Below are 27,421 nucleotides of genomic sequence, written 5' to 3' on the forward strand. Positions count from 1 at the left end.
CTACAGTGAGGGCATACATTATAATATATCCTCACATCAATACTGTTCAATATAAAGAGCAGTACCTCCATTATGCTATTTCCTATGTCATACATTTGTTCTTTAGCTTAGGATTATGCCTGGCATCATTGCTACGCCATCAGCTAAGAAAAGGCTAATGCATAAGGTGTGGCCAAACAGGGCATCATCTATATGGATGTGATGTGATCATGAGACACTCATATCGTTTTCAGCCATTGATGCCCAGTGTGTTAGTGTCTTTCAGCTAGTGGCATTGAATGGTGCTAGTGGCTGGGGTAGTCTCAGCCCTTTAATTCTGGTTATTATGGTAAACTTAGCAGCGGATATAGACTTATGCTAGGTACACACTGGGACGAATGCCCGTCAACAGTGATTGTGCGTCCACACGAAACGACTTCAATGAATGTCGTAACCATTCATTAACAATGCATTTTCCGCTAGCGATATCGCTATGTTTGATGTGCAGCACATCAAATCTGGGGACCGTTGCTAGCGACTATGGGAGCGAGCAATCTCTGGCACACACTGGGGGAGATGTATGAAGCCCAGAAGCGGTATCAGCACACGTTATGTGCGCTGATACTGCTTCTCCCCGATGTATGATCGGGGGCCTGGGCGGTATATGACAGGGGCGCTATGCGCCCCTGTCATTATCGGCGCTGCTATCTACAAGATAGCAGTGCCAAGCGGCAGGGCCATGTACGAACGGTCATACCGCATGACCGTTCGGGCCGGCTGTAGCTGTCGTTATCGACAGCTACAGCCTGGCGCTAGCCTATCCCCACAGCAGGGACAGCGCTGTCCCTGCTGGGGCTGCTGCCGGATCCAGGGCTGCACGTGGGGATCTCGCGATACTTGCGAGAACCCGCGCATGCTCAGTGGAGCCGGCCGGGACAGAGACACAGCGCATCAGCACTAGGCTGATGCGCTGCTGTCTCTAGCGGGTAGCGCCAGAGGGGGGAGTTAACGCTCCCCCTCTCGGGCCGATGAGATGTTCTTACATCTCATCGGTAGTGCTTCCTGCTTCGCCTCGGTAAAGAGGCGAAGCGGGAAGTGGTATAGCGGCGCGTTAAGTGCCGCTATCATACATCTACCCCACTGAGTGATATGTCGTTACGAATCGGCATATCGTCCTGACATCGCTCCAGTGTGCAGCTAGCTTTAGAAACCATTCACTTCTAAATAACTTTTATTGACAGGTACAACAGTAGGATTTCAATAACTAGAATTTGTCCTTAGGTTTTCTCACACGTATTGCCAAATTTGACACTTTGTTCTTTGGCACCAATAACAGGGGAAGTAACTTCGGCTAATAGCTTGTTATTGTCAGAAACATTATGTCTTAATTAAAAGATCCCTGCATGTGCTTAAAAATACAAAATCAGGCCTCATGCTACACGCTTACCCCTCCTGCGCATGGCCTCTTCACTCTCAGGTTTGCGGCTCACCGATACGACCTTCATACTTAGATGGCCACCGCCCTGACGAATCAGAGATACCACTTGCTTATGACCAACCTTCACTACATTTACCCCGTTCACCTGAAGAAAAAAATGAAGAGGGGGTGGGAACCTGAGGGTGAAACCTTATGCTCTGCCAAAGTGTGTAAGACTAAAGAAGAGATTCATATGTGCACACATGTACACATTCAAGTAAGAATAAGGGAGAAAGTTACTGAGAAGAATTAGACGAGTGAAGGAGAAAAGCCGTTACTGCATGCTGACTTCTTACCTCTATCAAGAAGTCTCCCGTACGAAGGCCCGCTCTCCATGCTACGCCATCCACATCCACCGACTCCAGATACTGCAATGCAGGGAAAGCTGGTGTAGGTGTGAACTCTTCAATCGGGGTCTCTGCTACAAAATCAACATACATTTAAAAATTAGTGTTATTTTGCATTGTTCACAATTTTTATAAGACATACACTTTATAAAAGCTGCTATATACTGTCCAAACCAACATAGGTCATCATTCTGAGGTGGTTGTCACCAGGCACATATCTCATCCCAATAAGCAATTTATAATGTGGGTTAACTATAAATTATGCCTTACATAAAGTCAGGCACAAAAATACTAAATCCTATGCAACGAGAGAGCTTAAATTAAATTTCCGTTGCTTGCATCCAAATTTATTTTTCTTCTGCGTTCCTGGGATTTTCTACAGTAAGTTAGAACTTTTATATGCTTACATAATATTTAGAATGGCAATATACTATATATTATTAGGTAGCTATTTACAATCCTGTGTGCACTGTATTATCAAACTCTGAACATACAATATATGCTACACATTATTAATACAGCTGGAGTCGTTACAGTGTTCTTTTCATGGAGACAGCCATTTTGTAGGTGGAGAAATCATACATGAAAATGCCGTTTCTCAATTCATTATAAACTAATGACAACAAATCATTCTGCCCTAGAGAAAAGGAGTCAGTTTTGTGCTTGAGCAGTGCTAGAAGTTGTAGTCCACCAGATTTTCTTCATATTTAGAAGAGTAAAAGTCTGATCAGAATGGAGAAATTGTCTTTCTGAGTAAAATCCTGAGTAAAAATAATTATTACTCATGTGGTTCCTCATGTGCTATATGTATCAATAAATCTGTTGCCCAAGGTAAAAAGAACTTGTGGCAACCAAATAATGTTTACTTGTACAACTTCAACTAGCTCTCCCCATTCCTCCAATGTATAAAAAAGAAATATAACATTTACTTTTATAAACTTGTGAATGAAAAGTTACTCTCAGTTTAATTCAAATGTAAAAATAATAGCGCAGAGCAGATCAGCTTTTATCCTGTCATTCTTCCACTTGTTACTAAATGTTAGGTGAGAACAAGTTGTAAATACCACAGAACATTTTGTCTGGTAGACAGAAAAGAAAGGACATAACATTTTTAACCCATTGGTATGCTAACTGTAACTATCAACACTTGAGGGCCTCAGTTTTCTTGCCTTTGAGCCAGCCCTGAGGTGGCGCTGTACATTCACCTCAGCCAGTGTAAATGACATTCACTGACGTGAAGGGCTGGTCACCGCCAAATAATCAGTTACTACAATTTTATATAATTGTAGTCAAACAGACAGCAGTAGACACAAATAATAACATAATTTATTGTTTCCAAAAACAGGCATAATCAGGTTATGTGTGAACAAACTGCCCTGATTATACCACAAAATGTAAAACTCCTGGTTGATACCAAGAAATTAATTGAGGGATTGAGTGCATGTGATTTATTTCTACTCCTATGTATGTGCATGTTTGGTAGATTGAGTGGATTTCAGGGAAGTTCAAAGGGCATTTCTAGAGCATTGCTCTACATGCTCTACAGTCTATTGGGGTTTATGTATCAAGCAGTGAAAAGCATGGAGACATGGACCAGTGGAGAAGTTGCACATAGCAACCAATTAGCTCCTACCTATTATTTTATAGCCTGTACTTGAAAAAGCTGTTTGTTTGCTATGGGCAACTTCTCCACTGGTCCATTTCTCCACGCTTTTCACTGCTTGCTGCAAAAACCCCACAGCGTTCTACTGTATAGTACTGTATCTTGCAATTTATTTTACTTATTATTTTAACAATACAATGTTGAGAAACAATCTTCCAAATGACTTAATGATATTTATAGTTCACAGTTTTATGTAATTATATTTTTTTATGAAATATATTGTTTTAAAGGTTTTATACTTCAATAGAATAATGCAGGTACAAATTGCCCGAAGATATGGGGGCTGATGCAGAGATGAATTCAAGTTAGTCGTAATTGCTCGCACATTGAGAGCATGGAAATAAAAGCATATTTTGCAAGTATATACAGTTGTATTCATCACTGTAAGTGGATCACCCCTACTCAGTTTGACAGTCTTGATCAGCATCAGGACTCACTTACAACAGCTTATACCTAGCCCATACTTGCCTACTTTTGAAAAAGCATTTCAGGGAGATTGTGAAAGCAGTACCTATGAGTGCGGCGGTAAAGTGGGCGTGTACTGCTACATCTGAGAGGCGTGTCATAAAATTGATTTACATCCAAATGTAAATGAGCCCCAATACAGTTAGTAAAGCTAAACGATGTGTGTACATAGATGTTGCCGATGATTGGGCGGTCTGTACAGGCTGGGCGATCTGGTGCCCTACCACCCGATATGCTGGCCCCCACCAAATATGCTGGCCCCCCGCATAGTGCTGCATGGGATCGTCAGCCGCAATGCCTGATCTTACATGCTGTACATAAGATCAGGCGAAGAGGCTGACGACCCCAGGGGAGCGCGCACTACACGATGTAGTACATACACACTACACAATTTTTAACGATTTGTCATTCCAATGTGTCGGAATCGGCCAAATCTTTAAAGATATTGTGTAGTGTGTAGGAGCCATTAGATCTACTTGTTGATGAAAACCCACTGATACTTTTCAGAAAATACATGTAGCCATAGGGACCATTGTGCCTTATAACCAATGCAGGGAAATGTTATTAATTATCTAATTTGAATGTCTATATCTCTCTTTTTTATTTATATAACAGCTACATAATGGGGGTAAGGTGCAATCAGGGAGATTGCTAGAGCTGTCAGAGAGAGTGCTAGACTCTTCAGGGAGGATTTTTATTATTTCAGGGTGTCTCCCTTACAATCAGGGAGAGTTGGCAAGTGTGACATAGTGCAAATGATATGCCTGGTAAACATGTATTTCTGCTTATGTCTAAGAAACTCGGCGTCGCCCACAATACGTTTGACAGACCCTCTCTGAGCTTTGCCTATGTGACTCAATCCCAAGTGGAGATGTGACAAAAATGTGTATGACTGCATTAACTGTAGTTGCTTATGCTTGGTTCTAGAGCATGCAGAGTGCGAAAACACACACAAGGTATACAGTCAGGTGCATAAATATTGGGACATTGACAGAATTTTCATATTTTGGCCTCTATTCATGACCACAATGGCTTTGAAATGAAACAAACAAGATGTGCTTTAACTGCAGACTTTCAGACTTCATTTGAGGGTAATTACTTCCAAATAAGGTGAACAGTGTAGGAATTACAACGGTTTCTATATGTGCCTCCCACTTTTTAAGGGGCCAAAAGTAATGGGACTATCAACTCAAAAGCTATTTTATGGACAGGTGTGGGCTATTCCCTCGTTATTTCATTATCAAGTAAGCAGGTAAAAGGTCTGGAGTTGATTCTAGGTGTGACATTTGCATTTGGAATCAGTTGCTGTCGACTCTCAATATGAGATCCAAAGAGCTGTCACTATCAGTGAAGCAAGCCATCATTAGGCTAAAAAATCAAAACAAACCCATCAGAGAGATAGCAAAAACATTAGGTGTGGCCAAATCAACTGTTTGGAACATTCTCAAAAAAGAAAGAACGCATCGGAGAGCTCAGCAACACCAAAAGACCCGGAAGACCACGGAAAACAACTGTGGTGGATGACAGAAAAATTATTTCGCTGGTGAAGAAAAACCCCTTCACAACAGTTGGCCAAATCAAGAACACTCTCCAGGAGGTAGGTGTATATGTGTCAAAGTCAACAATCAAAAGAAGTCTTCACAAGAGTGAATATAGAGGGCTCACCACAAGATGTAAACCATTGGTGAGCCACAAAAACAGGAAGACCAGATTAGAGTTTGCCAAACAACATCTAAAAAAGCCATTACAGTTCTGGAACAACATCCTATGGACAGATGAGACAAAGATCAACTTGTACCAGAGTGATGGGAAGAGAAGAGTATGGAGAAGGAAAGGAACTGCTCATGATCCAAAACATACCACCTCATCAGTGAAGCATGGTGGTGGTAGTGTCATGGCGTGGGCATGTATAGCTGCCAATGGAACTGGTTCCCTTGTATTTATTGATGATGTGACTGCTGACAAAAGCAGCAGAATGAATTCTGAAGTGTTTCGGGAAATATTATATGCTCATATTCAGTCAAATGCTTCAGAACTCATTTGAAGGCGCTTCACAGTGCAGATGGACAATGACCCGAAGCATACTGAAAAAGCAACCAAAGAGTTTTTTAAGGCTAAAAAGTGGAATGTTATGCAATGGCCAAGTCAATCCCCTGACCTGAATCCGATTGAGCATGCATTTCACTTGATGAAGACAAAAGTGAACGGAAAATGCCCCAAGAACAAGCAGGAACTGAAGACATTTGCAGTAGAGGCCTGGCAGAGCATCACCAGGGATGAAACCCAGCGTCTGGTGATGTCTATGCGTTCCAGACTTCATGCTGTGATTGCCTGCAAAGGTTTTGCAACAAAGTATTAAAAAGTGAAAGTTAGATTTAGGATTGTTTAGTTTGTCCCATTACTTTTGGCCCCTTAAAAAGTGGGAGGCACATATAGAAACCGTTGTAATTCCTACAACGTTCACCTGATTTGGATGTAATTACCCTCAAATGAAATCTGAAAGTCTGCAGTTAAAGCACATCTTGTTTGTTTCATTTCAAAGCCATTGTGGTGGTGAATAGAGGCCAAAATATGAAAATTCTGTCAATGTCCCAATATTTATGGACCTGACTGTATGTGCCATGGACCACTTTACAGTCTGGTGAAGCCTATGGACCCCTTTTCAGAACACTGTTTTTAAATGCATAAAATAGCATATATAAAATTGAAATCAATTTATGATATAGTAATATATGTGCCCCTTTCTAAACTCATTTAATAACAAATACATTTATATAGATTAAAGAAAAAATATATTTTTTAAGGACGTTTCAGTGTGAAGTTTGTTGCGCTCAGCTTGCATAAGAACATTAAAGTGTGGGGTGGTCTTTGTCAAAGCAGCAGACATGACATGTTGGACACCCAATGGATAGCGATTATTAGCTTTAGCCTTACAAGAGTTGAAAATTCCAATCACTAAGATATGTGATGGACAAATCAATTGTTTTCACCTGCAACTGACACTAATCCGTGCCCGACGGAGCAATTCAATTGTTGTTCCATGGCACGTATAGCCGTGGCTGGACACATTTCTGCTCGCACCATCCTGATGTAGTGTGCAGAAATGTGCGATAAGTTTATGGTTTGAGCGCACTAACTCGGACTTTAGATGGGTTTAGCCATTTTATGCGGCTAAACCCAGGCATGGGCGCCCAAAACAACTGAATATTGCACCCCGATCTCCCATCACTTTAGACGGGAGATTGGATGCGATAAAACAATTGAATTACCCCAATTGTTACAAATGGAATGAAGCTTCTATAGCTCATTTTATAAGGTGATTATATAATTATCTCAAGGAGCACCAGAATTTTATAAGGTGATTTAATTTAAACTCCACTGTAGTAATTTTTTTGTTTGAAAGGTCAATGAGTATATATCACTAAGAACAGGATTGCAGATTCATGGTTTAAATTTAATGACAGCAAATTTGAAATAAATATTGGAAGAGTTCTGAAGTGTTTCCTGGTGTTTGCATATTTCTTTACTCCATCTTGGTAAATCATTTCCTCCAGCATTGAAAAGTTTACAAGGATGTTGGCCTCTAGCCTCCTCTCCCATATCAGCAGCTTAGCCAAGAAAGCTTGTCATTTTCAGTAGCACCCTTAACGATGACTTCAGGACCTTGAATTGGATTTATCTCATTCCTATGCTTAAAAATATCTACCGGATAAGCTCCCTTCTTTCAAAGTGTTCCGCGAGTGGGTTTTCTTTCTCTTTCTTTCTTTCATTCAGTGTAAGTAAAACGTCTGCCCTTATTTTGAAAAAGCCCATCAAGACTTGTCCTCTTGAAAGCACTTCATGTTCTGCTCCCATTTCACAACAAAATCTTGTAAAAATTATGATTTACAATGTTAAAAGAAATATCAGCTATTGTAGAATGTATCACATCAATTGACAGGGGAACCGGTTCCATATTTTTCCTCTGAACTAGTGCACAAACCAGCTCGATCATGTCCAGTGTCCAGTGCTTTATTAAAGTCTCTCCAGTAGTGTGGGGCTACTTCTGTTTTCTCATGATGGACAGATATGAGACGCTCTTTCAGTTTTGCTGATTTCAAGCTTCGGTTAGCATGAATTTTCTATGCAAAAAAACACTGTGGCTTTTGTGTGCCATCACGGTCATTAATGCAAGTTAAATAATATAATACATAGTTGTAATCATCCTTCCTTTTTTTCTTCCACATTTCAATATAAATTGGGTCACAACCATCAGATGTGTTTGAACTTGACTGGTCTACACTTGCAGCTTACATGTACATCAGTGTTACATAAGGCTGTGCTACCATACAGAAAGTTAAAACTTCTCAGTTGAACTGTCAAGTTAGCCAGCTACGTCACATGAGTGTCTGTAGACAGAAATGCTGAGGTCATGTGTGATATAGAGGCGGGTCTAATTTTGAAGTAGCAATAAGCGTAAACTATATTTTGAGATATTTGCAATAATCACACTGTGATATGGAAAGATCTGCGATTTCTAATGGTATATAAAGTCAAAAGGTACTCCTTATGCTGGGTACACACTGGCAGATATATTGGTCTATCAATTGATCGGCCAATAAATCTTGTGTGCGTCGGCCAGTGTGTACCAGCGATATGTCGGTGAACGACTTCGTTCACAGACATATCGATTCGGCTCTGCTGCACAGCCGATGCCCAAAATATTTGCAGATATATTGGGGCATCATGCTGTGTGTTTGGGCGGTCAGCAGAGGCCGTGGGAAGGGGGGTGCGACACGCCCCCAGCCAGCGGACCCACGGCCAAATGACCGATGATGGTTGTTCAGTGTGTATGAACGACCATCATCTGCCGATATCTCTGCAATTCACTCGATCTGCACTCGATATCCGTTAGGTGTGTATCCAGCTTAAGTCTACAGAGGTTTGTTGACTTCAATAATAATTTAAGAAAATGATACATTTCAGTTAAAGATTAGTGAAAAATAAAAATGGAGTTTGTTTGCTATAGAATTTCACAGACTGAAATTAGGGGCCATGGATCCCAGGATAAGAACTCTTGAGATATACTGATGTAAATATACCCACAATCACTTTTTTTCCAAAGCAACTAAACCAGAAAGTACTAGTGCCTGCTACTTACCAACATACACAAGCCACATCAGCTTCCTTGTGATGTTTTTCTTATAAAAGGTTAGTTTGTATGTCTGGTTATGCATTTGGACACCCCTGCGCCGATTGGGATGAAACCAATGCGAGGTGGTCCAGTTGGATCCTGGATAGGTTTTAATGGGGTTATGGTCCCGGTCGGATCTCCCGTTGGTGTATGCTGGGCAAAACTGTGAACCAGGGAGACTGTTCTGGCCCTTCCACTGGGTAGATTTGGATGAAAACTTCACAGAGGGGCAGCAATTTTCAGGGCCTTAACTAGGGTAGTGCAACCTGTGCCGTGGCACAGGGCACCGCAGGGCAGGAGCACTGTTTGGGCCTGTTAAGTTTCCTATTTATTATCATTCTCACATGTAGCTTCCTCTTCTTTTATCCCCAGCATCTCCTGGCCTCCCCTATCTCTTCCCTGGCCCTTCCCCACAAGGCCATGGCTCTTTTTCAGATGCACTCACTTATGTCCTTATTTAACAAAATGTGGGGCGGCAATGCTCTCTCTGGGACAGGGCACCAAAGAGTCTAGTTACGGCTCTGGCAATTGGTCTGGGATGCCTAATGGAGTGATTGGGTTCCCGGTCAGAAGTTTGACCTGGGGAGCCTGTTTTGGGCCTTCCAATAGATGGATTTGGACAACATCACATAATAAAACTTAATAACTTTAAGATTTAAATCCGGCCAATGCCGGGTACTTCAGCTAGTTTATAATATAAAGTTGGACTACATAACCTCTGTGAAAAGCAAAACATGTGACAACTTCTTGCTCCAAAGTAAAAGTATATGCAAGTACTTTACCAATTTTTGGGAAGTCTGTCAAATATTAGAATGTTATATACTGTAGCAGGCAGGTGTATTTCAGCTATAAAATACAGGTATAGGATCTTTTATCCATAAACCAGTTACCCAGTTAGATGAAATCAAGTAAAAATGGAAATATTTATTTTGTTTGGCAAAATATCGTAAAAACAGAAATGATCACTAAGTTCTCCTACTGTAGACACTAAGAAGCACTGCTTAATAAATCAATTAGTAGGTGGATGCCAGGTCAAAGTGGGGTAAGACAGGGATGTTTTCCAAATGTAAGTTAGCAGATTTTTGGCAAGGTTCTCCAAACCTTATATGAAATACACCAAATCCAAAGTGTTCTGGTGACAGATCACATACCTGTATTCACTGAAATGACACAGTGACTTTTCATATAAATATCAGGCATTAAACTGGATAGAATGGAATTCTACCTTTTGCTCCTCGCAACACAAAACCAAATCCCTCCAGTTCTCTCTTCTGCAATCGAGCAACTTTCTCCTGGATGACATAATCACTGCAAAAAAATCAGATGAAAAATCGTAGTACAAGCTCTGACAGATCATTTTATTGCTTGTACTGTAGCAATTATTACATGTTGCTATAATAGCCCTGCATATACCTACACCAACTGAATGTGCTCTAATATAGATATTACAGACTGACACTCAGGGGGCGTATCTATAATGGGTGCAGGGTGTGCGAGGTCCAGGGGGCTCCGCACTGCACACCCATAGTATTACTTGCCTCTCTGGAGTCCCACATCGGCGCGGGGGTCCAGCGCTGTAAGAACGACTGGTAAATGGCCGCCGCGGCCATTTACCCATCGTTTGCGCATGCGAAGTACAGGAAAAATGTCCGCCATGCCCATTTTCCCGGTGACCTGCGCATACTCTATAGACTCTGGGTGCACTCAAGTGCTCAGAGTCTATAACTCCAGCGCTGGCCACGCACAGCTCAGTGCGCTGCCGGCCGCCGGACAGAGAAGAGGGGGCCAATGTCGTTAGACTGCACACGGACCCCCTCCTCTCTAAAAACGCCCCTGACATTGACACTAATTAAATAATGATTGGGAATCTCAAATTCAAGCACTTATGGACTCTCATAGTCAGTGATTCTAAAGACTGTGCTAAATATATTTATATATATATATATATATATATATATTCAAAAAGTCTCTGGCACTCACTGATAAAATATACACTGCACCCCGTTGCCAGCACATGGGCGTTCAGACTCCAGACCCACAATAGTAAAGATGAAGAAAGTGCAGCACTGAGAGGATTTAGTATGCAAACAAGGATTTTACTCCTGACCACAGGAGTAAAATCCTTGTTTGCATACTAAATCCTCTGAGTGCCGCACTTTCTTCATCTTTTATATGTATATATATATATATATATATATATATACACACACATATATATATATATATATATATACACACACACACACACACACACAAGTTTTGATAAAAATATGAGCAAAATCCCCATAGCGCCAATAGCAAAAGTATTTATTTTTTGTATACATATATGGCATCAATATTGCCACGCTGTTGGTACCATATGGGTAAACCGAGCGCCGACATATTTCTTCTGTTTTTCATCTATTCTACAGACAAAGTTGTAACCAGTAACCGGAGAGTGGCATCATACCCAAAAATTAACAGACCTGGTATTTAAGTCTTAATTGGAATTCATCACTGCCTGTTTGAGTACTTCAGCTTAGTGAGTCGTTTATGAATGGGCTTCATGTTATTGTATGAATCAGAAACTTATCTTACCTGTGGGAAGTGAAGGAGTCATATGATCCAACCGTGTAATGTCTAAAAAGACGCTTTGTCCGATCTTCACGGGTTTCTGGAAGACAGAACAAGATCCTCTGTATGTGAAAAGCAGACTAAAGTACTACCATGTTTGAATATAAATAATATGGTCTGTCTCTTAATAAGACAGTATGTTGAAAGGAGAGGAATTAGGGATGCATAGAACAACACATATGATCAAGACTATTCAGTTTAAAACAAAACTTTTTGTTGTTCAACCACGCCGGTGTTGCTTTGGCCCAGTGCTTGGAATCATTGTCCTGCTGAAAGGTGAACTTTCACGGAAACTTTAGTTTCTAGTAGACTGAAGCAGGTTGTGTCTCGCTGTATTTTGCACCATCATTCAGTCCTTCAATTTTATATAGATGTTTAGTCACCACTGGGTAAAACCATCCCTACAACATGATGCTACCACCCACATACTTCACTGTTGGGATGGTGTTTGCTAAGAAATTGTCAATGTTTGCAGCACATAAACAAACAATTTTGAATTTGGACCAAAAAGGTCCATTTTTGTCTCATCGGACCACAACAACTTATCCCACATTTTAGCTGGGTCACACTGTTGTTTTCTGGTAAACTCCAGCCATGCTTTAATGTGGTTTTTCTTCAGTAATGGCTTCTTTCTAGCCACCACTTCATACTGACCAGCTGGATGCAGAGCTCTTGATATTGTTGACCAGTGCACCTTCACGTCAGTCTCCGACACTAAACCTTGTAGCTCCGTCATAGTTGGCCTCTTTGTGGCTTCCTTCACAAGTCTCCTTCTAGCTCTGAGGCGGAGATTTTTGTATAATGCAGTTTCCATTCCCTCATAACTGATCCAATAGTGCTCACTGGGAGATCCAAGCACTTGGCACTATTCTGTACCCTTTTCCTATATTGTGCACGTCCATAGCTTTTGCTCTTTGGTCTTCATTTTCACAGCTTTCCTTCAATTCACAACATGACCAATGTTATCCATAAATGCTGAACTTTTTTTTTTTTTTTTTAATGATTCACAGGTAGATGCTAATTGAAATTTATATATTTCTTCAGTTTATACTTGTAGCTACAACAACACAGGGATGGGATACTGATTCAAGCAGCATTTTTAAGTTTATATATATTTTTTAAATCTACAAATAATAAACTATGAGTTTGAACATTTACTGTAAGAGCCTACTGGTATGCACATAAAACATTGTCTAGAGCAATCTGTGTGTTATTTGTAATACAGACAAGTTTGTTGACTGTTTTAAGGGGATGAACACTTTTGCAAGACGCTGTATATTAATTATTAAAAAAACAACTGTCAACTGTATTTAACGCTATTGCCAAGTCAGAAATCAACGTTTTCTTAGTTTTAAAGTACTGGTTTAGAAAATAATGCTTGAGAAATAATCCTGCAATAATTGGCTATACTTTTTTTCTTTTTATATGTCACCATTGTTTTTCTCTTACCTTGTCGTGGATCTGGCTGTCTCATTTGCACTTCTTCCACACAGTCTGCTGGAAACCATCCACTCCTGCCCTTCACCGACCCCTCCCAAAATCCGCCTTCACCAATACTCAGCACTGTAAAAAGAGATTCAGTTATAAACTATGAACATGGCAGGATACACACACACAGTATATATATATATATATATATACATACACATTTACACAGTGATAAGGGACTGTAATATGGGCATTAATGGAAACTCAAGGGTAATTAATGGATTCCAACATTATGCAATGTAAGATAGTCATTAAACAGTACAAGTGGTAGTTAAAATCCTGCGCCGGAATCCCGACACCAGTCAGAATCCCGGTGCCAGCATCCCGACGGTAAGTAGTGGGGTTAGGGGTTAGGCACTAAAGAGAGGGTTAGGCACATGGAGGAGAGGGTTAGGTACTAGGGGGGTATGTTAGGTTTAGAGTGCATTAGGATACTTACCGACAGGTGTCGGTATCCTAACCTTGTCGGGATTCCGACCGCTGGAGTCCAGTACCCAATCCAACAGTACATGTCACTTACATGGAGACAGGCAATTTTTAGGCTGTATGAATTTTCAACAGAATGCACATTATCAATTCACTAAGAACCAGTGCCTCATGAATATCACTAATGACTTTTCATTGGTTATGAAGTGCCAATGAGTTTTATTCCTAGTTAACTGATAAAAGGCATGTTCATGTACAAAGCTCAGCATGCAAAATGCCTGCCTCCACGTTGTGTAGATGGTAGGTGCCCAAAAGACATGTATAAACTGGAGGATAAGACTGGTCATATATAAATATGACCAAGATGATGCAATAGTAGACATCAGGGATAAAGAGAGAAGGTTAGTGGTTGACAAGTGTTTTCAGACCTATCCACTAATAACATGTCTCAAATAATAAATCTACCAAAAAAAAAGGTTCCTTGCCAAAATCGCTATGCTGGATAAAATGACCTAATTTAATAAAAGCCTGATTGTTAAAATAGTGCTTGATAACGATTGGTTGATTTGCTTAGAAAACACTGTTACTGCAATTAGGTAGATTGAGGCCAATTCGATTAGTCACAAGGTCCTGGTACTAGATCACACATTACATTTCAGTGTAATATTTACATAATGACCTTTACACATTTTTGATTCATTTATTTCCAATAATGGACAGAAAGACATAATGCACGAGATGTCTACGGAACCTTACGGCTAACTGATTTGGGGGAGATGTATCAAACCATGGAGAGAGATAAAGTACCAACCAATAAGCTTCTAACTGCCATTTTACAAGCTGTGTTTGAAGATGATTGGTTGGTACTTTATCTCTCTCCAAGATTTGAACAACTATTCCCCTTGGTCCCACAGATACTACAATGGAAATAAACTATGGATTCACTATTATTTTTCTATTATTGCAGATAGTCCGTTCTTAACAATTAACCATCAAATGAAGCAGTGCTGTGTGAAGTTATTCTAGTTGTAACACTGTACCCAAACTAAATTATTTTAACTTGAGCAAAATCATTTTCTGAGTTGTCAATCTTTAACTTGCAGATGCTTTAGGGGCAATAGTATCTCAGGCAATGCACATATGACACTTAGAAATTCTCAGCATAGCGTGATAGAACTCAATGGAAAACAGTAAATCAATAAAATAATATGTAATAACTTCTGATGGGTGCAAAAATAGTACTTAAATATACATAGTGTTTCACATATACCTTTACATTTTTGTGTCCATTACTAGTGTGATACATAAATACATCCAATATGTCCAAAACATGGCAAATACATGTTAATTACATTAGTCACATCTGGAAACACTGAAATAGTACAAACTATGTTAAAACTATTTTAACAAAAATGAACAAAACTGCACAAAAAATATAATAAAATGAACACATCAATCTCGATGGTCGCTGAAGTTTACTCAGCCTGGCTGTCGGAACCCCTCTGCCAGGTCTGCATGTGCACAGAATGGGTCCTGTGCATGCGCATATCCCCAAACATCTGATATGTATGTAAACCATCAGGTTTACGTACATATCACAATCAGGCCCATGGTTACCAAATAAATCAGTGGTAAGCAGTAATGTAAGTGGTAAGGAATGCAGACTGACACTATAAACTTACTGAGTTCCTCTAAAAACTGAAACATGACACTGTCTGTATATTAAAAGCAGTATACCTTGGCTATAAGTAGCTCTAAACCACGCAATTGGATACCCCATTTGCTATTTGGAGGCATGTTATACTGAGGAGGGGGAAATCCTAAAATTCTTTTAAGGTATCCAGTCAGATGGTCGACAGTAACCACCTATACACCATATTGACATTAGAATGTCCACATGGTTCAACAGTTCAACAGGCACCATGTCGATATTCTTATAATATCGACATGTTCACAACCTGATGCATTTTGACATAATAACATTCTAACCAATCATACCACATCCATCTTTTAATGATTTTTAAGATCAACATAAGAATCACCTTATCATTTTGATCAACAATAATCTCTTGTTCTCTAGCGGGAAAATCCTAAAGATGATATATATATATATATATATATATATATATATAAATAGGCCAAAGCGCTGTAAGAGAGCAGCTGGTAAAGGGATGTCAATCCCTAAATATAGGAAAAAAACAGAATAAGATACCAGCGCTGTAATACACGCTATACAGGGTATAATAAATTGGACGGTTCTTTAAAATAAATATATATGTTTAAACTATAACTGCGCCTTTATGGTTTTCTTTATGGTTGTCCAATACGAACTTCATTTCATATACTGTTCTAATTATTGAACAGTTTTATATGCTAAAGTTGTTGACTATTGTGTTATTGTGTATTAAACATATATATTTACTTTAAAGAACCGTCCAAATTATTATACCCTGTATAGTGGTGTATTACAGCTCAAATCCTAAAGATGAAATCAGTTACAATTATTGGTAGCTCCAGAATTTCTAGAATGGCGAGATCTCAACTCTGCCAGGGATTGTGTGCAACAAATGTACTGTAGCTACTGGGCAAATATGCTATGTACAAGATATTTGTATAGGGGATGACTGTTGAGGAACAAAGTTAGACATAAGCATTGTGACAGAAAGCATTATTTAGGTATACTGTATATTACTCCTATCACTCCCATCCTCTGGTATACCCTCACACACTCCTTCCCAGCCTCCCAATTGTCTCCTTAAAATTATTTTTTTTATTCAAACTTTTCACCCCTCCCCCTAACTCTTCATTATCTGCTCTATTCTATACTGTCCATTTCTCCATCGCGTCCACCCATATCCCCTTTAGATTGTAAGCTTGTGTGAGCAGGGCCCTCACCTTTTTGCCTTCCCTGCATAATTATGCTAACAGCACACTGTAATTATGTATTTATGTGAAACTGGTAACTGGTTTCTACAAGTCTGTACACATGTAACATATTCAGTCAGTTGTGTTCTCACAGTCAGGGTCATAACTATGGGTGTGCAAGCGGCGCCAACACTATGAGCGCAGGGCCCTGTGGATGGCACCATCGCTGCCCCACGGCACCTGGATGTGGCTTGCAGGGTGCTCTACTTATTGGAGCTGGTGGCCCCATCCTCCTAGGTGTGATGTCATTATATCACAGGTTTAGGGGGCCAGCACAGAGTGGAATAGAGCGCTGGTTTGGCATTGCTCACTGTTTGGTACTTATGACACCTTATAAATAAATAAATAAATAATAAAGGTAAGCAAGAAATAACTCAACCGAAAACATAGGTTACAAATAGGGAGGAGAGTGAAGCGAGTGTGCATGAGTGGTGAGTTGGACATAATAACTGTATTACAGTGAAAAGTAGAAAGGAGTAAAGCATTAGCAGATAAATTGAACGATAGAACGATATATCGTTCAATTTATCTGCTATGGATAGGCTCTGAACGATGACAGATGCGCACTCCCGCGGCCGATAAATTGAATCTTTCATCTCTCCAACATGTTGGTCAATTATAGCATATCGCTGCCAGATATTAGAAATATCTGGCAGTTTATATGCGGTGAACGACGAGAGATATTAGCAGCAGATACAGAGCGCTGATGAGGAAATAATCCTCTCCCTGAATGATGTCATGAGATATCATTCATCGTTTGCCAAAATCTGTCAATATCTTTTGTCTTTCATCGCTCAGAAAAACATCTGCTAATGGATAGGCCCCTTTCGTGGATCTGAGTTAATACTGAACAGCGGCTTCAATTGCAAACAAAAAAAGTTTGCTGATAACTCCATTCTCACAGTTATAATGTGATTCTTGTAAATTAAGAGAAGGGCACATTTAAATCTCAAATGCAATAGCAATGCTCCAAATATAAATTCATATGCTTAGCTGCTATCTGTCTAAAAGTATGTGAGTTTATTAATATAGAGGAATAATAAATTTGGTGATACATTATCTTTTTTTACAATTAAGGGCTAGTCGCAGTACAAAAAATAGTGTAAAAATGAAAAAAGAGAAAACCTTTGTGAGGTTATACTGTATCTATTACCCCAGTCAGTCTGGTAAAATGTGTGGCTAACCCAGGTATATGTGGAACACGCATAAAATAAAATGGGTTATTAGTAAAACAGTCCTGCCCTGGTATACAATAGCAAAGGCAAACACAAAAGACAAAGGGTGTGTGTATGTGATGACCATAATAGCATTAATATATAAAATTATTTTACTAGAGCTGCAGCCACAACATGACCAGTGGCAGCAGCTTTTCCTACCAAGTCAGCTGTGTCCGTGTGGATCTGAGAGCTCAATCAGCGCACTGGACTAAAAACCAGAGAGCAGCTGCCAGACAGAAAAGACAGGGGTCTTAACATGAGGTGGGAGAATGTGTGCTTAGAAAGCTCAGTTCTGTTTTCTACTGGTTATATTATGTATGCTTATTTAATAGGGGGTGTTTAACCTTTTCCTGTCTACTTGTGTTATTTACATAAGATAAATGTGTTTGATATAGAAAGTAATTTTTTTTTAATTCTCCCCCTACAGTCTATATAGTATTAATTAATAATAATGAATTACATACACTATCTGTATGTACATATACCCTGGTGCTAGGTTCTTCTGCCTTTCCCCAATACTTCCAGACTTCCTCTGAAGCTCAGCAGAGCAGGGGACTTGGATTGTGGAATAGTGCCCACATCCAGAAAAAAAAAACAAGAAACATTCAGCTCAGGAAGGTTGGCCATACCACCACCTCTAGGGGCTTGCTGCCTATGCATATGTCTGAAATATTGGAAACACTGCACTTTGTATGAGGCAGACTATGGCATGTGAAGTATTAATTATGCCCTCTTCACAGGCTGGCCACACTCACTCTAAAACCTAGCATTTGGAAAACTCTGAATTTACCACTGCACAGTACTGGTTTTATCCTACACATCAATCTGTTACCACTGTAGAAAATCTTACAGTGTTAAACTGCAAGATTTAGTATATTTACAATTAACTTTGTTTTTTCTTCACAGTAGCAGAATGTAATCGGTATGACATACCGCCGGACCTAAACCCTGCAAATAAAATAACGACGTCGGAAGTCTGGAAGATGAAGATCCCGACGGCGCCTGGTAAGTATCCTAACCCTCCCCTCTTCCTCCCTAACCCTCCCTTAGGGGTGCCTAAACCTAACTTCCCCCCAGGGGTGACTAAATCTAACTTACCCTCTCCGCACCCTAAACCTAACCCTCCCGGAGGGGTTGCCTAACCCTAACCACCCCCTGGGTGCCTGACCCTAACTTCCCCTTCTCCTAGCCTAATCCTAACCCTCCAGGGGTTAACAGGTCCCAACGCCCAGCTTACATACGTTCGGTATGCCGGGCGTCAGGATATCGGCATGGGGCTGGTGATAGGCGTTGGTATTTAGACACCTCTCATTAGTCCCATGCCGGTATTTCACAGTCAGGAAGCCGGGTTGTTGGCATTTCGACCGCCGGCTTCCTGACTACATACCTAGCAGAATATACCAACTTATTGAATTTACTGGAAAAACAAAAACAAGGTACTGAAGAATTGTTACTTCCTACCCAAGGGTAAAGCAGAGACAGCTCAGCTTTTGCCAAAGGAAAATGCCCCATGAACATGTTGAAAGCTAAAATTGCTCCCTAACAGCACAGCGAGTCAGACGCAAAGTGGTCGCTCAAGTAGTCGTGGCAGCCAGATTTACTACCTTATGGGTATGCAATTATGCACATGGCTTCATGCATAGAGTGGCACGGCCCAGTGTTTTTGTGTCTTCAGCTATCGCCATTAGCACCAGCACTCTCTGGGCATTCCCTTCATCATAAGCACGCCTGAGAATAGCACCCACTTATGCCCATTTCAAGCCTCCATCGAGGTGTGTATGCATGTTGCGGTGCATGCACAGTTTGCTAAAAATAGATAGATGCATTTGAATTTGCACCTGGCTCAGAATCAGGACCTAATTACACTTCACCAGACATTGTACTTACACAACAACTGGAGAACTACAGCATCACCTATAGTGAGCTCTTATAGCTTATACTGCTTGTTTAAAATTCCTGCTGACATGTCATGTTATTACACATAGATATCTCTATTTTATAAAGGTATTACTTTATTAATTTATCTTAGTTCTGAAATTACCGGTAAAGCGCAGTCCATTTGATGGTTAGAGGGCCAATGAAGTGTACCAGTTGCCTGTCACTGATATACAAGGTCACTGAAGTTGTGTTACACATCTGATGGAAAACACACTGACAATCCTGCAAATATGTATTCTTATTTATGCCTTTGGATCCATTTTTTCATAATGAACAAGTAACATAAGACAGGGTTTAGCATATGGCATGTGCATTAATCTCTTTGATGGCCATTTGTTTCCAACCAGAACATGTTTTTGTCAAGAATCTTCAGCTCATGGTTGTTCACGTCACCAGTATTGCAGTGGTCAGGGGCAGCAGCGGCTCCTGCCCTCTTACCTGAAGGGGGCTGCAGCTGCTGGCCTGGGTCCCAGCGTCTGCTCAAATAATCTGGCAGGCGTCGGGACCTGCGCATGCACATGAGCGGCGGTGGCGCTGCGCATGCCTAACACCACCTGTAGGGCTGCCTGAAAGGCAGAGCAGCAGCTTCCACTGGAAGCCGCTCTCTGCTGATTGCAACCCGGACTGGCAGTCCCAGGGGGAGGAGACACCTCCACCTGGGCTACCTGTCTTCAGCGTGACTGGCAGGTGGCGCTTCCAGTAGGAAGTCACCTCCAGTCACAGGGATGGGGGGGGCTGCAGCATCGCAGCCCCTAGGTAAGATCCGCCACTGGTCAGGAGCAGAACAACCTTTACCCAGATCATTTGACTATTTACAGCCACACATAGTATTTCAGGGAATAAGTGGGCTGAACTGTGGGAGGCACTGACATGTCCACTTTGTTAGTGATGACAAAGCTATATCTAACACAGGGCCCGATCACAACTGCAATTGCAATAGCGATTACCAGGGCTGCCATCAGAAATGATGGGGCCCGGGACTGCCAAAACAGGCAGGCCCCCAACCCCCCCCCCCCCCTAGCCCCGGCCCCCAAACACCCCATACACTTAATTTAGTTTCCTCAGTCTTCTCCTGTTCTGGCTGCTCCTCAGTCGGTACACACCATGGTTCCTCGTCCTTTCATTCTTTCAGTGGCGCAGCATGATGTTATAATGTCATGTTGCGCCTGCTAACAAGGAAAACTTTATTGAACGGGGGGAGCAGCTAGGTGTGAAGTGACCCAGGAGTGACTTCTATTATGCGGCAGCGGGGGTTGTAGTGGGCGTCTTGCAGGTAGCAGCGGTTCGCTGACCAGGCCTGTCATTCACAAGTTAATTGTAGTAGCAGACTGCCGGCGGTACTATGCACCGGCAGGCCCCCTGAGTGTCCAGCCGCGGCTTTGTTAGGACGTGGAGCGGGTGGGTGTCCCTGCGCTTGTACGGCGGTAGCAGCGGGGGTATGAGCGGACGGCCCCTAGAGTGTCCGGGCCCGGGACTCCAGTCCCGGCAGTGCCCCCCTGATGGTGGCCCTGGCAAGTACGCACGCAGCTCAACTGCGATATTATGCTAATCCTTTGCGAACGCTGATGCAGCACAACATAAGGACGACCACTTTACCTTACACACATCCGTAATGTTTAGCAAGACTGCGATACCATCGGTACAATCGAGTACAATCGTAACCTCACGCACACTTGCACAAGGTCTGACCTTACTCGTAAATTGCTATCTTCATTGCATGCTATGAGTCCTCAAACTGCGTAAGGCATTGCAGTGGATAATTTTGGAATTTAATTCAGCTAGATTACCTCAAAGTGCCTCTGCAATGTTGGGAGAAAGTACTTCATGACCAGTAAGATCGCTCATTTTCTCTCACTTAACATTAGTGATGTTTGGCTTTCGTATTAAAAGATAATGAGGGGAATTCAATTAGAGGCGAAGTTTTCGCCTGTCCGACTTTTCGCTTCATTCACCTGTTTCAGAGGCGAATTCATTCCGTGCTCATCACCGCTTTTTGCCTATTTCAATTGCAAAACAGCCGAAAACGGAAATAGGCGAAAAGTACTGAAAGAACTGGGGAAATCAGTCTGTACCCCAGAAAAAGATGCATTTAACATAGGGAATCAATATAGATGTGTACTAATAGCCCTAATAAGACTATTTGGGGTACATAAGTTGTGTAAATTGCTTGCTATTAGCGACTAGGTAAAAGTGGTGAAGAATGGCATAAAGCTGTATTTTTGGGTGAAAATAAGTAGTCCTGTCAAATTTGGGGTACTTGAAAATGGGTGCTAGCATGTTTTTATGTCTCTAAAGTGAACTTTTTAAAAACATGAAAAATCCACCTGCTGCATGCACCTGACCCATAATTGGGGACCCCCAAGAAGTATATTTTGCTACTTTTTATGTTTATCCCCCCACTTTTTAAATTTTCACCCCAAAAATTGCATGTCTTTTTTTGGGGTGTTCCTAGGTTTTTTTTTTTTTGCAGATGTGTCCTTTGGGGGGCTGTCCCAAGGTTTCTGAGTCGTTTCCCCACGTTTGCACCCCAAAATAAAGATTTTGCATATCTTTTCACCCGCTATTGATTGGAGAATCTTTTTTGGAGAATTGTTTCCGCTTAGGCGAAATTGTCTTGGAATTGAATTCGGCAAAAAAAATTTTGGCTAAATTTTCACAAAAGAACAGGCGAAAATGTTTTTTTGTCTCTAATTGAATATGGCTCAATGTGTGAAGCTGAATATTGCACTGAATAGGGTTCCCCCTTAAAGGTAATTTGGTTGCTATATTGTCTTGGTAATGCTGGGCACACACTGGTCGTTATATCGTTCGTACAGACAACAGAATCCATTTACTATGACGTTGCAAGTGGGCAGGTATATTCAATAGGGTCTGCTGGGCGGACATATCGGGCACACTAGTGGTAAGTGTGCATGCACAAGGTCGTTTGTGCATAAACCTTACCAATCATTGGATTGGTTGTCCGGACGATCCGTCGGCCCAGTGTGTACCCCACAGTAGATAATGCTTACTATTAGAGTTTAGTAGTCATTGTCAATATTATGCTACTATTTTCACTATATTGACACTTCTTTGTACATGATTGTTTCCTTTTGTTAAGGAAAATATTGTAAACAAACACTACAGTTAACAAGGAAGTTGTAGAGTGCCATCTTTTTTATTTAATAATATAATCTAATATAACTTATGCAAGTAAAATATAATTGTTCCTCTATATTTTAATAGTTGTTTTCCTATCTTTGATTTTTTAAGAATAAGACAAGTATGTGGCCAATCTGACATGCTGATAAGCTAGGGTGCTGACAGAAAATTAAGCATAGAAAATGAAAGGGAGAAATAAACAAAATGATGAACAGCAGCTAAATTCTGCTGACAGCTTTTATGTTTCTATGCTGACAGCTGTAATCTGGAAAAAGTCACTTTTAGAGTTTTGTTACCCATGTTAAGCAACAATCATCCATGCGACAGTCACTGTAGAAATTCTTGTGACAACACTACATAGCGGCTGAATTCAGTGACACAAAGAACAGAGTCAGGTTATAAGTAAAGGAAAAGGTGAAACTTCGTACCAAGTCAGTCTGGAACATTGAGAATTGAAAAGTTAGGCTTGAAAAAAGAGCACCAAACCATGAATTGCCAAGCACTGTATAAATTAGTGATGGCCAACCAGACAACTCAAAAGGGCTGCACATTACCCTTCATTGCAAGAATCAGAGAACAGTCCTAAAAGACGTTTGCACCCCCCCCCCCCCCATCTCTTATATCAAAATAACCCCGCTTGCTCCACATGCACTCAGGCTTCCATTTTCCTTAAATGTATCCTTAGCATCCCCAAACCTCCCCATTCAGATCTTCCCTACATGCCACTCAGGAATCTGTACCACCTACAACTCCCCACAAAGCACCTAGATCACCCCCCAAATGCCACTCAACCTCCCTAACATGTTATTGCTCACTATCATATCTAGCAATCCTTAGTAAAAAATTAGAGATGTGCGGTTCGGTTTTCCTGAAATACAAACACACCCAAATTCAGGGGTTCAGAGTCGCATCCCAGTACGGAATCACTGTGGGGTTCCAAGTGGAACAGAGTATTGGCTCGGGTCTCATGTCAGTTTGAACTCTGGTTTTAGAGTGCATGTAAACAGGTCAAAATGACATGATTTTAGCTATTTCTATCAATTTTAAATCATCCAAAACCAAACCCGAACAAAAACACTTGAGGGTGGCTTTGTCAAACTTAAAACATGATGATGAATTAGAACCAAAACACTGGGGTCTGGGCACATTTCTAGTAAGAATAGCTTTAATCCAGAAGGGATGGCTACGGGATGCTGGCGCACAGGATCCCAGCGTTCATAATCCCGATGCCGGCATCCCGACCAGGTTACAATCTCGACATCTCCAGTTAAGTAAGCCTAACCAGACATCCTGACAGAGCCGTAACTAGACTTTTTGGTGCCCTGGGTCAGAAAGAGTATTGGAGTCACCCTCCCCCCACATTTTTCAAATAGGGATATAAAAAAGGGGAATGGCCTCATGGGGAAGGGGCATGGCCAATCTGACTTGTCCAGTACGATGAAGGGGTACTGATTCCTTTGTACCACTGTTAGACAGGTATAACTCACCAGCTCTAGATGTAGGAGAAGCCTGGAATCGGCAGTGTAAATCACTGACTAAAGGTATAGAAAGAGTGCTACTTGTAGTGTATATGCAGCAAATATCAGCGGCGGAGAGGTCCATGGATATACCCTGCACTGGCAGCTGAACTCACCAGCAAAGATACTCGAGGTGTGGTGGTACCATCGGGGTTGGGAATCGGTGGCTGTGTTCAGGGCTGCCATCAGAAATTGTGGGGCCCAGTACATTTATGTAACAGATCGAGCCTTCCTGATCTTCCTCAGCCGCGGCCTGTTGGACGCAAAGTTCCAACAAGCCCACAGAAAGCACATGCTACAGTATAATACATCTTCCCACATGACACACACACACAAATATATACAGTCAGGTGCATAAATATTGGGACATTGACAGAATTTTCATATTTTGGCCTCTATTCACCACCACAATGGCTTTGAAATGAAACAAACAAGATGTGCTTTAACTGCAGACATTCTGATTTAATTTGAGAGTAATTACATCCAAATCAGGTGAACGTTGTAGGAATTACAACAGTTTCTATATGTGCCTCCCACTTTTTAAGGGGCCAAAAGTAATGGGACTATCAACTCAAAAGCTATTTCATGGACAGGTGTGGGCTATTCCCTCGTTATTTCATTATCAAGTAAGCAGGTAAAAGGTCTGGAGTTGATTCTAGGTGTGACATTTGCATTTGGAATCAGTTGCTGTCGACTCTCAATATGAGATCCAAAGAGCTGTCACTATCAGTGAAGCAAGCCATCATTAGGCTGAAAGATCAAAACAAACCCATCAGAGAGATAGCAAAAACATTAGGTGTGGCCAAATCAACTGTTTGGAACATTCTTGAAAAGAAAGAACGCACCGGAGAGCTCAGCAACACCAAAAGAAAAAAACTGTGGTGGATGACAGAAGAATTATTTCCCTGGTGAAGAAAAACCCCTTCACAACAGTTGGCCAAATCAAGAACACTCTCCAGGAGGTAGGTGTATATGTGTCAAAGTCAACAATCAAGAGAAGACTTCACAAGAGTGAATATAGAGGGTTCACCACAAGATGTAAACCATTGGTGAGCCACAAAAACAGGAAGACCAGATTAGAGTTTGCCAAACAACATCTAAAAAAGCCATTACAGTTCTGGAACAACATCCTATTGACAGATGAGACAAAGATCAACTTGTACCAGAGTGATGGGAAGAGAAGAGTATGGAGAAGGAAAGGAACTGCTCATGATCCAAAACATACCACCTCATCAGTGAAGCATGGTGGTGGTAGTGTCATGGCGTGGGCATGTATGGCTGCCAATGGAACTGGTTCCCTTGTATTTATTGATGATGTGACTGCTGGCAAAAGCAGCAGAATGAATTCTAAAGTGTTTCGGGCAATATTATATGCTCATATTCAGTCAAATGCTTCAGAACTCATTGGACGGCGCTTCACAGTGCAGATGGACAATGACCCGAAGCATACTGCAAAAGCAACCAAAGAGTTTTTTAATGCTAAAAAGTGGAATGTTATGCACTGAATCCAATTAAGCATGCATTTCACTTGATGAAGACAAAACTGAAGAGAAAATGCCCCAAGAACAAGCAGGAACTGAATACATTTGCAGTAGAGGCCTGGCAGAGCATCACCAGGGATGAAACCCAGCGTCTGGTGATGTCTATGCGTTCTAGACTTCAGGCTGTAATTGCCTGCAAAGGATTTGCAACAAAGTATTAAAAAGTGAAAGTTAGATTTAGGATTGTTTAGTTTGTCCCATTACTTTTGGCCCCTTAAAAAGTGGGAGGCACATATAGAAACCGTTGTAATTCCTACAACGTTCACCTGATTTGGATGTAATTACCCTCAAATGAAATCTGAAAGTCTGCAGTTAAAGCACATCTTGTTTGTTTCATTTCAAAGCCATTGTGGTGGTGAATAGAGGCCAAAATATGAAAATTCTGTCAATGTCCCAATATTTATGCACCTGACTGTACATACAAACATACATTAATGTGTAACATTTATAAAACCTATACTTTAAGAACCCTCCAAGAAAATGGATTTGGACACCAATCCTCTTATACCACAGTTAGCTTGAGAGCTCCTTGTCATTCAGTTAAATTATCCTTTATTTTAAATCACACATTTCTTAGCAGTCATACCCAGGACTTGAACCTAGCACCTCTCACATTGACAAACTGGAAGGCTCTTGTAAGTACAGGAGAATATATGCACCTAAAAAGGTACAGACTCCTTTATTTAACATATACACATTTCAAAATACTGTCATAGCCTGTACTCAAAACTGTCACCTCTTACATTGCGGTCAGACACCGTGACACACATGGAGCTATCTGCTCCTGCAAAGTAAGCCTGTGTATTCTAACTATATGAAACTGCTTGTAATTGTCAGTTTAAAACCATTGCAACTAGGCAGATGTATATAGTGTGTAATCCCCTGCACAGGGCCGAACTAAGGGAGGGGTGACAGGGCCTGTCGGCCCGTTGCCCACACACAGGGTAGTTATGACCCTGCCGAGATCAGGTGTCCTGTAACACATGTTCCTGGATGGAGACTCAACTGCCACGGCTCTGTGTACTACTGCATGCGGAAGCACAGTTAGTGCTGCTGCATACAGCGCAGAGTGGCTCTCGAGTCACCTCATCAACGTCACGACACATCACGTCCATGACGCTGATGAGGGGATTATGGAGCAGCTTTGCCACATTCGGGAGATGAGTAAACAGGGGCTGAGATGGAGGCAGTAGCGCTCCATGTGGCTTGGGGGAAGGGAGGTTAGGCTCTGTGTGACTTGGGGGTGGGTGGGGGTTGGTAGACTCAGTGTGGCTTGAGAGGGGCCCCCACAACTTAGTTACCCTGAGGTCTTCATAACCCGGCCCTGCAGCCGCACATTACATAGATCTTCTCAGCTGCAATGCCAATTATTTTTTTTTACAAAAGCATATTGTGTCTCATACAGTTAAAATGTTTAGGCTTCCTTTGCAGGAGCAAATAGCTCCATGTGTAAGGTGTCTGATTGCCATGTGATGTGTTTGAGTCCCGGGTTACAGGTATGACAGTAGTTT

General features: G+C 41.3%; 1 protein-coding gene across 4 annotated transcripts in view; it reads right to left on the reverse strand.

Annotated features, from left to right (window-relative positions):
- The window catches only part of SHANK3 (SH3 and multiple ankyrin repeat domains 3), a 434,911-nt gene that overhangs the window by 74,944 nt on the left and 332,546 nt on the right, over positions 1-27,421 (reverse strand). For all 4 annotated transcript variants that reach the window (XM_088447121.1, XM_088447127.1, XM_088447113.1 and 1 more), the window contains exons 14-18: positions 13,167-13,280; positions 11,682-11,757; positions 10,330-10,412; positions 1,753-1,877; positions 1,427-1,562 (exon numbers count right to left, since the gene is read on the reverse strand). In XM_088447121.1, coding sequence (XP_088303247.1) covers positions 1,427-1,562; positions 1,753-1,877; positions 10,330-10,412; positions 11,682-11,757; positions 13,167-13,280 — 534 coding nt within the window. The remainder of the gene's footprint in view (positions 1-1,426; positions 1,563-1,752; positions 1,878-10,329; positions 10,413-11,681; positions 11,758-13,166; positions 13,281-27,421) is intronic.

This window comes from Taudactylus pleione, unplaced genomic scaffold (genome assembly GCF_031769625.1).
Source record: "Taudactylus pleione unplaced genomic scaffold, aTauple2 ptg000019l, whole genome shotgun sequence".
NCBI classification, from domain to species: Eukaryota; Metazoa; Chordata; class Amphibia; order Anura; family Myobatrachidae; genus Taudactylus; species Taudactylus pleione.